Source organism: Cebidichthys violaceus, unplaced genomic scaffold (genome assembly GCF_023349555.1).
Source record: "Cebidichthys violaceus isolate CVI_PGR_0920_01 unplaced genomic scaffold, fCebVio1.0.p SCAF_5, whole genome shotgun sequence".
Taxonomy (NCBI): domain Eukaryota; kingdom Metazoa; phylum Chordata; class Actinopteri; order Perciformes; family Stichaeidae; genus Cebidichthys; species Cebidichthys violaceus.
In genome coordinates, this window is record NW_027176705.1 from 15,331,480 (window position 1) to 15,343,953 (window position 12,474).

At 41.7% G+C, this 12,474-nt stretch overlaps 1 protein-coding gene across 2 annotated transcripts in view; it reads left to right on the forward strand.

The window, feature by feature from the left end:
- Window positions 1-12,474, forward strand: part of LOC137887932 (protein TANC1-like) — a 32,072-nt gene that overhangs the window by 11,003 nt on the left and 8,595 nt on the right. For both annotated transcript variants that reach the window (XM_068731187.1, XM_068731188.1), the window contains 8 exons: window positions 2,616-2,732; window positions 2,890-3,180; window positions 4,065-4,192; window positions 6,625-6,856; window positions 7,722-7,888; window positions 10,418-10,726; window positions 11,866-12,066; window positions 12,269-12,372. In XM_068731187.1, coding sequence (XP_068587288.1) covers window positions 2,616-2,732; window positions 2,890-3,180; window positions 4,065-4,192; window positions 6,625-6,856; window positions 7,722-7,888; window positions 10,418-10,726; window positions 11,866-12,066; window positions 12,269-12,372 — 1,549 coding nt within the window. The remainder of the gene's footprint in view (window positions 1-2,615; window positions 2,733-2,889; window positions 3,181-4,064; window positions 4,193-6,624; window positions 6,857-7,721; window positions 7,889-10,417; window positions 10,727-11,865; window positions 12,067-12,268; window positions 12,373-12,474) is intronic.

Consider the following 12,474-nt stretch of genomic DNA (forward strand, 5'->3'; position numbering starts at 1 on the left):
GCTCTCTCATCCCACTCCACACCTTCTTCACACTGTTTTGCTGCAGACCGCTCTTCATCCTCTCACTGTGGATGTTCTTTTGATTCTCCACTTCAGCTCTTGCTTGACAATAAGGGTAATTTCTTCCACGTCCCCTGTACTAAAAGCCCTCTTCTACCTGTTGAAAGGGATTTCATGTTTTCAGTGTGCCAAGGTTTATTACTTGCTTGGCCCCGATCTTATTTTCTATCAGCATAATTGTGGTGTTCACACTGTAATTGATTTGTCTTGCATCAGGGAGCCCCTCATTGTCCAGTAATACGCCGCAGAGCAGCTCCCATGTGCTCTTAAAAGCCCTGCAAATTATAATATGGCCTCAGTAGCTTAACACCACTCTCTCACTCTGCTGCTGCAGGCTGATGGACACACGCAGGGATGCTACATGCATTAGAATAGGATCTGAACGGCCAAAGTGTTGAACCGGTGGTGAAACTATATGTACCGCAGTTCAGCGTTCTCAATGTTCTAGATAAAAAAGAGGGGGGAAACTGTCCATTACACTATCTAGTGGACATGAAATGTCATTTGAGCGAGCATAACAGACTTCATGTTGTGTGGCTCACGTCTGAGTGTTTGGTGATTTGTCATGACGAAGGGTGCTTAAGGACGTTGCTGGCCAGCATCTTCAAGCCGAGACCTTAATTGCTGTTTTAAAGCTTTAAGCTCATAACAGCTCAGCGACGTGTTGCAGCTCCCTCAGATGCTCTGAGATTATCAACGACTGCATTTAACATGTACAGTACATGATTATAGTAAATGTGAGGTCATCATCTGTCCAGGGACTGCACTTTCCTGCTTCATTGGTCTATCTACAGAATTTCATAGATGAGTGCAACGCTGCCTTTTTTTTCATCCCACTCTTACGGGATTAGAGGCAGAGGTAATGCCAGATTTTCAGATTTTACAGAGGATTTTATTTAAATATTACAATGATGAATGAATGAAATAGACTGGTTTGTGACTGGCCACTGAAAACAAACTTGAAATAACAATAGTTTTTCAGTCAGGCTCATTTTTTCCATGCAGGTTGAGTCTTCTTTGGTAGTAATTCCATATAGTTTTAATATTAATGCCATTTACTATCCCATCATCTAAATATAGATAAATCCTTCCTTACACACAACCTAATGGTATGAATCAGGGAAAACCTAAATATTCATAAAACCAGTATCATTATAACTCAAGAGGTCCCACAAAGAATAGACACTTACGGTTGCAGTAACTGTTATCAAATTAGCTGGTTCTCCGCCGTGCCTGGATTAATAAACAACTTGGATTATATTCCCCTTCATCAACAGTGGAACTAGGAAAAGTCTAAACCGAGACTAGAACAGAGGTTCTTTACCTTTTTACTCATCCACTGCTCTAAAGAGAGACGAGCAGTTGACCAAGACTGAAATGTTACTGTAGGAGCCTCAATCTGACGATGCTTAGACCACATTTAGGAAAAGAAAAATTGTAACTTTCATTAACATTCTCATGTGTTAGTTAGTCTCTTGAGTTTGAATCATACCCATTTTTGTTGCATTCTATTTCCATGTTTGTACCGTCTCCCAGGGAAATCCTGGCAACAATTAAATAAAGGCAAAACTGCCAAAACAACAACAAAAAAGAAGAAAAAAAAAGATGATGTAACAAAATGCTATTAAATAGCCACTGAAAAAAGCCAGCCTTCCTTCAAATGTTCAGTTTCGTTGAGACTACTATACTTCACTTATGTGATAAATTGTCTAGTTAATCGTTAGTTGTACTGAACTCCAATATGTAGAAATATCTTTGCAATATTTGGTCAATAACATATTTTTCCAAAAGATACCACAAAAAGTTTGTTCACAATACATAATAAATAATATAGTGTAATCAAATACAGAAACTACAGGTTCAAGAATCAACACCTCGTTTGGAATGCATCGTATTTATTACAGGAGTGTTTCTATATTTTGTCACTGTGTTTGCTGTGATAAGAGAAATAGATTATCATCTTTGGCAGGTCACGCAATAACCAACTGATTACACAAAGCCAATATCAAAACAGCTTGGACTGAAACCTCTGCTAAATGTCTTGAGAACTGCATGAAGTAAGCCTGGCTGACCTGTACACTGTAGCGTGAGTAGGCGGATGGACAGGGGAATGTGGGAGAGAATTTGTTTCCTGCCCTTCTGTACGACATTTTCTTCCTTTCTGTGAAATCTTGTAGTCTTATTTGGTCAATAGAAGAATGCGTGAAATCCTGTGATTGACAGCCGATACATTTTTGCATTGCAGCTGGCGATGTGTTTCCAGTGATCGCCACAAAAATCTGTGTCCTGACGTGTGAGACAGAATGAAACATTTGGTCGTTTCAGACTCGTGTAAGCTTGAGATTGCAGAACGTGAGATGATTTCGTTTTCTTTCCCTCTCTCTTCTCCTCTCAAGGTCACTGAGCAGCGAGAGCAACAACTGTTTCACGTCTCCATGGATACAATAATTGACTCGAGCAATGAGTTTGACACTTGTGTGGTATGCATGTGTATCTCTGCATCTCTCTCACACTCTCAGTCCGTTCCCCACCTGCTCTCTTTTTTTTTTTTGCAGCCACCAGCTCCACTCGATTGGAGGATCTGAGTTATCTGGACAACCAAAGGGCTGCTGGACACAGGAGCTCCGTCCGCAAACACAACACCGCTGGACGCACAAGTGATGACTCCAAAGGTATTTTTGGGGCTTCGCCTCAGGGTGTAATCCGTGTGTAAATATAGCTTGGTGCAGAAACATCTGCAGACCCGTGTTGAGCGTGCACTTCCCCAATGTCACTGCCTAAATGACCCATTCTTCTATAGCTTTGACTCTTCCCTCTCACTCCGTCCAGGGAGATTGGTGCCATTCAAGCAAGCTGACATCATGCTTAAACCGCTGCTGTTTGAAGTCCCCGGCATCACCGCAGAGACACCTTTTGTCGGCCGGGATTGGCTCTTCACGCGTCTGGAGGAGGTCCTTAGAAAAACAAGCAGCTGCGAGGGCCGCGGCGCTGTCATTGTGGGTAACGCAGGATCCGGCAAGACTGCGATCATCTGGCGGCTGCTGACACTCAGCTGTCATGGCATGCGCACGCCACAGGGAGGTCCCAGCATCCCTCACAGCCCCAGCTCCTCCCCTAAATGTAAGACTCCTATCTTTATTCGGAGCGGCGTCAATTTTTGTTTTGTGTGAGTCTCAAAGCATTAATGTAAGAACACATTAAGAACGCTGGAAGTTTGAATTCATACATTCTCCAGTATGCTCCAGATTCCTGTAAGATTTTAGGGGAAATATCACTTTTCGGAAGGGAGTTGGTAACTGGGTCACGCACTCTTCTTTCAAGTTCTCCCCTGAGGTTTCTCTGCTGATTGCAGTTGTGTAAGGAGACTGAGATTGTTTTGTTTTTTTTGTTATCATGAGTGGCATTGGAAATATTATTCTCTCTGCAAAAAAAAAAAAGAAAGAAAGAAAAAAACTCAAACAACAGTAACGTTTGATTTGACTTGACTTGAGCCATGTTTTGCACATTGCACAATAGATGCATGTCGTATGCTGTGGCAGGCTGGTAATTTCGGTTTTAGCATCAAACGAGACACACATGGAGGCATGAAAGAAAGTCGGCCACGAATACAGATTTTTTCCGATATCATCTTCTTTCGGCCTTTTCCTGTTGCGCAATAAGAAGTATTTTTAAAATCACAGACTGAGAGCAAACTAGCACTGAAGAGGCAAAACTAAAATAGTGTTTGAAAAGAATACGGTGCCATTCCTTTTTCAGCACCATTGCGTTATCCACGGATGTCTGTACTTTATGTTGTCATTTTGAATTCAATTTAACAGAGGGAAATGAACATGTGGTGTGCAGCCATAGTTGCCAGTCTTGCTTACAGATGCACTAATTAATTGCAGCAGTTTAATTGTCTCTCTACTTCACTCCTGGCGTTCCTGTGCTTACACCCGAGACTTCATCTAACGAGTATAAATGGCAGCTTTGCGTTTGTTGTTGTTGCCCTGCGCTCTGTACAGGTGGGGATAAGCAGGGAAAAGCAGCTTCCAAACAGTCTGCTGACTCCCAGCCCAACCAGAGTGCTGCTGCAGGAACAAGCGACAGTACAGCACAGAGGAAGGAGGCTGTCAGATGCCTAGCTGCCAAGGTATGTCAAAACACACACACACACACACACACACACATTTGTTTATCTATACATGTGAGGACCCTCACTTTACAACTCTAATCGTAAAGTGTTTTTTTGGTGTCTTGCAGTGAGTAAAATGAGAGGATCAATACTCTCATGTCCTTATGCTAAATATGAAGCTGAAGCTTAGCTTAGCTTAAGGACCGGTAACAGGGGGAAACATCTGGCTCTCTCAAAATCTGCCTACTAGCGCCTCTGTAGTTCCCTAGTTATATCTAGCTTTTTGAATCCGTATACAGAAACCAAGGTCTGAAAACTACATTTCATTATCTCATGTTATGTGCCGGACTATTTCTTGGCCAGGAGCAGTTGCTAGGCAACCAGCGAAGACTCAAGGAAGTTAATGCTCACAGGTTTTTGTATAAATTATAAACAAAAGACCACGTTAGTGAGCCATTAGTGAGCTTTAGAGGTGGTGGTAGATTGTTACCTTTGAACAGCGCCAGGCTAGCTGCTTCCCCGTTTGCAGTATTTATGCTAAGCTAACCAAGTGCTAGCAGTAGCTTCACATTTAATGAACAGATACGTGAGTGGTATCGATCTTCTCATCTAACTCTCGACAAGAAGACCAAAGTATAAATGACAAACTGTTCTTTTAACCATCAGAACTGCAGGCCTTACCCCATCCCTGATTCTTAACTGGACTGAAACACAATTCTAATGTTAAGCCCAAAACCGAAGAAGTAGCCTATGTGCTGACCAAAATGTCCCCTCTTTCCAAAAATGAAATAAAATATAGTATCAAATCAGTCCTCACAAAGATACATCCACACAAGGCACTTCTGCTAGGTTGTTGTTATTTATGCCGTTTCTGAGTAAATTGTTGATACACCTGCAGTGAAACATACAAAAGATAGAAATTATATTGACATTATAGAAATGCCCCGAGATTTAGCTTTTCGTCAGCTGCCTGGGTAGCTACGGCAATTTTTTTCCTGCACTTCTCTCACCAGATTTGAAAGCACATTAATATAATACAGCATCATAAACAGCACTGTACTGTTGGGAGCTATGACCGTTACAAGCCTTCGCAAAACACTGAAGAGGGATCAATTCAAAGAGATAAACACACATCAGCATTGTTACAGTTTTAAAGAGTTACGGGGCTGCACATTTGTGACACAACATTTGAATGTCATCAATTTCTCCTCTCTTGTATGACACGTGTAGAACATGCTGCTGATTGCATCACATAGATGACATGGAAGCTGCTAAATTTACTAACTTGGCCTCAATAAGAGTTTCCATGGGAACTAGTCAGACTACTTGTGATGGTGAGGATGTTCGCTCATGGTCAAGGCCGGGACCTATTTAAGCCCTATGAGCGAATACTATCGATATGTTTTAATGTAAAAATGTACTCACAGTTTACAGATAATCTCCCAGCCGTTTATTTATCTCAATGTTTTTGTGTTTTATGCTTTTGTTCAGTTTGGCTCCTTTATTTCAAAAATCACCTTTATTTGTAGTGATATGTTTCATGTCTCAGTCTCTTGTTTACCCTGCAGTTTGTCGCTCGAACCCTTTACTGAATGAGTTAAATAGATACTCTGCAGTAATGTTAAATGAAGCTCTCATAGTCGAGTTTCAGGAGACTGTATGTTATGACTTGGCTACCAAATAGGATTTCTGTACTTATTTCCAGATGTTGTTTTATGGTAGCCTTGATGGTTGTTATATTCTGTGATGTAATCTTAGAGATTCTTTATTCTTTGTTCTCCTTTTTATTCTTGGGCTATGAACAGAAAATACACTGTGCAGTATATTCATCACATTCAGACTTTTCAAGTAATTCAGGTGCTTGTTGTCCGTATTATGCAAACAGTAACTGCAGTAGCCAAAGCAGCAAGACTTCAGATGATTCAGATTTGCCAAAACAAATAAAGCTGCCAGTAAACAAATATGCTGTAGACTAAAAGCACAGACGTGTAAATGGTTTTATATTCAATATTCAGACATGCCACATAGTACAATATCGCAGCTTGTCGAGTCAATTTTATTCATATAGCCCAGTATCACCTGAGCACAAATTTCCCTCAAGGGGAAAATGCATGGCACATTGCGTGACTTAGCAGTAGATGGAAACTGTGAAGACTGAAGCTCAAGAGAGCTTTTCAGAATTGTTTTCGCATTTGATTTCATAGACACTTCAAACCAACTTCATATTCATGTGGAGCTCCTCCCATTAGATGCACCAAAATCATGCAATATGGCCAAATGTAATTCTGAATTTTCCCACTGTTAAAACCTCCTGATCTATTTCCACCAGGACCATTAACGGCTACACAGCTTTTATTTCGACCCAAATACAGATATTTCTGTAAAATAAACAGATAAAGATAGCAACTTTTGCGTTTTTAGTGTTTGACCTGCCTCGTTTTTTCTGTCAGGTGGTAGCCTACCATTTCTGTCAGGCTGACAATACCTACACCTGCCTGGTGCCAGAGTTTGTGCACAGTGTCGCCGCCCTGTTGGCCAGAGCGCCACAGCTCGCCCCGTACAGGGAGCTGCTGGTACAAGAGCCTCAGCTACAAAACACACTCAGCCTGCGATCCTGCGTTCAAGACCCCATCGCTGCCTTCCGAAAGGGTATCCTAGAGCCCATAGCCAGCCTGCGCAAGGGTAATGAAGTCCACGCACACACACACACACACACACACACACACACACACACACACACACACACACACACTTTAAGACAAATGTGATATTTAAAATTTCATAATAGTATCTGTTTTAAGGTGGAAAACTGTCTGCTCCCTTCACCATGCAATTAAGGAGCCTACTTCCATCTCCTGTGTGAAATTGCCTATTAATGACTCCATGATTGGCCCATGGATTATTTTCCCTCGTTAAGGTCAATGATTTGAAACAGTGTTGAGTGTGAAACAGACGTTAGGTCATTTACATAGGGAAATGATGGGTGTTATTTTTGCCCCGGTGAGTCATCAGCATCCCACCGTATTTCAAGGTCACAAAATACTCGGGGAAAGGCGGTGATTGTTGCGGCCATATTAGTCACCTCAGTTTCTCATGATATAGTCAGTCAGCTAGATTGATGTGTTATTACGGCCGGGCCCTCCACAGTCTGAGGAGAGGAGTGTTTCGTCTACTCCATCACTATTAAGCAGGTTAGAAAAAAAAATGGAGAGCCCTTGTGCCTGAGTGTATGAGTCGTCGCAGCCTCACAGGGATGCATTGACAGTTTATATTATGCGAAACATGATGGATATGTCCTGTTTCAAGCTGATAAACAACAATGGCCTATGGCCCCTTTTAGCAGAATATAATCAATATCAGCAGTTGATGCTTTTCTCAACATATCCTGTGCTGGACAGTCATGAAAGGAATCAGATACAAATATCAAACCATCTGTCATTGTTTCCTCATTATGTGCTCCTTGGCTCTAAGGCTGATTTAATATATCTGGTCTTTTGATGTGCTTCAACCTCTTTTTTTTTTTTTCTTTATCTTTTGTTTTATTCAGAACGCAGGCTACCTGAAGAAGACTACATCATATTGGTTGACAGTCTTAATGAGGCAGAATTCCATAAACCAGACTATGGGGACACCATCTCCACTTTCATTACCAAAATAATCTCCAAATTTCCTCTCTGGCTGAAGTTGGTGGTCACAGTCAGGACGGGTCTGGTGGTGAGTGAGATTATAGATATGATTACACCTGTCTCAAAGGGTTTGGTCATGCAAATTACAATTAACATATTGTCTTACTCCACACATCTAGCCTCCACCCCAATTCAATGCCGGTCACTGGAGTGGTGTGTGTGGTTCTGACATCATTGAAATAAACAATTCAACAGCATAGTTTTCCACATGCCTGGTTTCCTTTAGGTGCTCTGGTTTAAAATAAAAACTAAACCAAAATAATTGCTGACTATGAATCTGGCTGTAGATGTGACTGTGTGTGAATTGTTGCCTATCCATATTTTTTTAGGCAACCCATTCAAGATGTACTCATTTATTAAGAACTTGATATCTCCAAGGTGGCACACATTCATTTGAATTCAAATTGCTCACCCAGCTCATAACCCCAAAATATTTTGACAACTTTAAAAATTGCACAATGCAAAGACTAAAACCTTTTGGTTTGCAGTTGCAGGTTTCGTGTCAAACGTTTCTCAGACAGCTCTTTTATAATTGTGGTCTACGGGGAAACATTGTCTTTTGGGGCACAAGGGATTTCTCTGGGGCAAAATGTTAGCAACAAATTACCTTTTTTCATTGCAAGGTTTCCGTGGCTAAAATATAAAAACAAAAGAAGCCACACTAACTAGGAAATAAAGACTCCATTATTCTACTGAATCAAACAGAAAGACAATACTAATCTCCCTAACTAGCAACAAACCAAGAGAAGCAAAATAAACAGCAGAGAAACCCTTCAAGGCTTCTTTAATAAAGCCACCAAGACCAACAAAGGCCCAAGGTTTAACAGAGCTGTGCCACGAATGAAAACAGTTTCAGCCGTTAGACGGACAGCTCAACGGACAAGAGGACAGGAACACTGCTTCTGGGAGAAGATATAGAGCTCCACGGATTGTTGAATTAGATTCAGGTGTGGGTGATCAGGCACTGAGAGAGGCAAGAGGCAATCCTGACACACACACACACACACACACACACACAGACACACACAGACAGACAGACAGACAGACAGAAAATACTTACCAAGTATATTTGTCAAATTACTAGTAAAATGTCTCATAAGACACAATCACATAACAAGTACATTTCTTTGAGGTATAGGGACTCGTTCTCAGACAATGCATCTTGAATATCTTGCTATGTGAAAAAAATACCACTTTAGAGTAACCCTGCTAATTTCAAGTTCTCCTTTTATCTGTAAAGCCCTAAATATTATGTTGTATTTCAAGAAATCTTACTTTTTAGTCTTTTATGTAAGCAGAAATCTTACAATCTGGACAAATAGAACTATATAGACAGCTAGATACCACTAGAGTTAAGTAAAGTGAGAAAAGGGAATTTTAATTTTGGGTGAATCAAGGCTTTAAGTTTCCCCTTACCTCGCATTACCCAAATCACAGAGGAATTCTCAATGCCTTCTTCTTTTGTCTTAGCTCACTGTGTAAATCGTTGTACTTTTACTGCCATGGTATAGACATTGCGGCTTTTGGCATCGTCAATCTTTTTAGTCTGATGTATTTTCTCAATCCAGTTGGTAATCCCTCCAAACAGCGGACGCATCTGTCCAACGCCAAAGCCAGGCCTCCAAATGCTGCACGGATTACGCCCTGAATGGATGGTAATACTACTAGTAGTCTGCTGGGAGTCTGGAGCTTGACAGCCAGCCAGCCGGTTACATAATTTTATTAGCGTTGGGGAATACACAAAACATATTTGGGGTCATTTTCTTTATGATACATTTGAAGTCGGCAAGCATTAACTACCGAAATTTAAAGATGAAGAGCGCAGCTATGATCCCAACCGCCACAACATTGCCAGAGCTGAATATTTGATGACTGTCGTGTTGGTTTGGGTGTTTACCGTGGTAGCACACTATAGCCAACTTTAATCAAATCAAATGTAATTTCCCAACAACAAAATTGTAACAGTAAAATGCTGAGTGGCTAGTAACAAAACAGTTAAGGTCAACCCCAGCTCCCAGTATCCCTGATTCCTCATTGGATCATCATTCTCTCTTTCCCTTTTTTACCAGCCATTTCACAGGAGCTCTTGTATAACAACAACCTGGATATTTCACAAGCGGAGGGGAAAGGGTTAAGTGGAGCGCAGTCCACGACAACAGGTCAATTACTTGCCGTCAAACTAAAATGTCATTCTTCGTTAATGAGGAACTGAGCTGCAATAACATGGATTTTCAGAGCTGGTTTTGGCCGGTGTTGAGCAGTTGAGGATGGCAAGAGAGGAGATGAAATGTGACTCTGAGAGATGCTTGTGAGCAATGCTGGAGCTTGAGTCATTGTCACACTATTTACTGTACTGTATCCCATGGCTCTGCGTGAGTCAGAGGCAGCAGCATCTGAGGATTGGGTCCTGGTTTTAGTGCTTTTTAATTTCTCCTGAGCTAATGCTCCAAAGACATGCAGCCCTATTATTCCTTAAATATTGAGGTGTTTGTGCCTGTGTGTGGTATCTGTTTTAACCAACAAGCAGCCATAATCAATCTGTTTTCTTCTCCTGCAGGAAATCACGACACTCCTTCCCTTCTCTGGCATCTCTCTGGACATCCTGCCAGACAGCAGCGATCTTGGAGCCGACCTGAGTGACTACATCCATCACCGGGTCAGCAGCAGCAGCCAAGTCGCCGCCAACGTCACCACGCCGACAGGCTCGGCCCCTGATCAGCTGCTTCTCAGCAAGTTCAGCAGCCACCTGTCAACACGGAGCCACGGCTCCATCCTCTACCTTCAGCTGACCCTGGATCTGTTCCACAAGGGGCACCTGGCTCTGAAAGGGGGAAACTACCTGGTGGTGCCTGTGTCCCTGTCAGAGGTCAGATATGTAGAGCATTGATTACCAACATGCAAGAGGTATTTGTGTCCAACTTGAAATAGTTGATGTTGGCTAAAAGTAATGATAAGTGGTTGAACCACAGGTGTGGAGTAATGTGTGTGTCATTGAGTTTTCAGTTCACTTACTATGTAAACTACAGTGTTGAATCCTCGAGAGCTAATACGACGAATTTTACCGTAAGTGTATTTTTGGTCTCAGCCCCCCTTCTCCTCCTCCTCTTCCTCACTTGGTCAAGTTCACAGTCTAACACTTAACACTTGTCAGTCATCCCGGTGAGCTGTCTGCCGTGAAATGGCATCTCGCCTGAGGCTGAAGCAATCAATGCCCATAAAATCCCCACACAAGGTACATAGGTGACAGCAATTGTTCAGACATGTTTTCCTCAAAAAAACGAGAAAATTTGTAGTCGCGCGCTATTCAGATCAATAAAAGATGGAAAATGACAGGATCAAAGGCTTAATCAAAGAGCCAGAAATAGTCCACAATGACTACAGTAAAAGACAGGCACATTTTAATATTACATAATCATCAGCGTAAAATAGGACAACAGATGAGCAAGTGTTGTTGTACACACAAAGGCCTAGAAATGGGATGATTTAATGATTGGATAATGGATGTGAAAAAACATGCATAACGGTTTGCTAAAGATGTGTAGGCCCAGGTAGTGGGCAGTTACAGTTAAAAACGACAGCTTGAGATCATAATAATATTGATAAATTAGTAGAATTCATTATTTAATGTAGTTGCAAAGATTAATTATCCTAATTCACCAGACTTATTATGACGTGTCAGGAATGCTTACACCAATGATTTTCAACAGGACGTGTTTACTGCACATTCAGCACGTGAACTGCTTTTGCTATAAAAGCTATATTGCTATAATTTACGTGTTTACCTTCAGGAAGTTGCACATGAGCGTCCAACAACGTTGTTAATTCCCTAAAAGATCCAAGTTCCACGATACCCGAGTTTAGGAGATCAACTCAAATCGTTCTGTAATATTGGAAGCAAATATCCTGGTTAGCTTGTGGATAGTTTAATTAGACCTGATATTGTAAGATTATACCAGGCAACCATGACCGCCCACGCACACCATTAACCTTCTGACCATCTTTTAGGTGTACCTGCTGATGTGTCGCGTGAGCTTTCCGGATAAAGAGGCCTTTGAACGGGTACTTCCGGTGCTCAATGTGGCACTGGCGTCTCTGCACCCACTGACTGATGAACAAATGTTCAAGGCGCTGAATGCAGGCAGTGTGAGGGGGGAGCTGGAGTGGAAGGACTTCCAGCTGAGATTAGACAGCCTGGCTGGATTCATGGTAAGACTCTTGATATGACTGCATGGAACGGCAGATAATGATTCAAGATTTAGTTTCAAAGGTTTTGAATGTTGTGTTTTGTTTTGCTATGAAGTACATCATTTTCCTCGTACATCTAGGGGTTTAGAGATAGTTTAGGAGGACTAACAGTATATATGATGCTCACATTTTAAGATATTTTCTGTATCATTTGTGCTCGTAGGTGAGACGCAGGGATGGCACACGGATGCTGTGTCATCCCTCCTTCAGAGAGTGGCTGGTTTGGAGAGCAGATGGAGAGAGCAGTGACTTTATCTGTGACCCAAGGTGAGACTTAAGTAAAGGTCATCAGACATCAGAAGATTCTTGAGATGCATTTACTTTAAGTCAGTTGTGAATACGCCTCGAAGAAAATGTGTGTAAATTCTT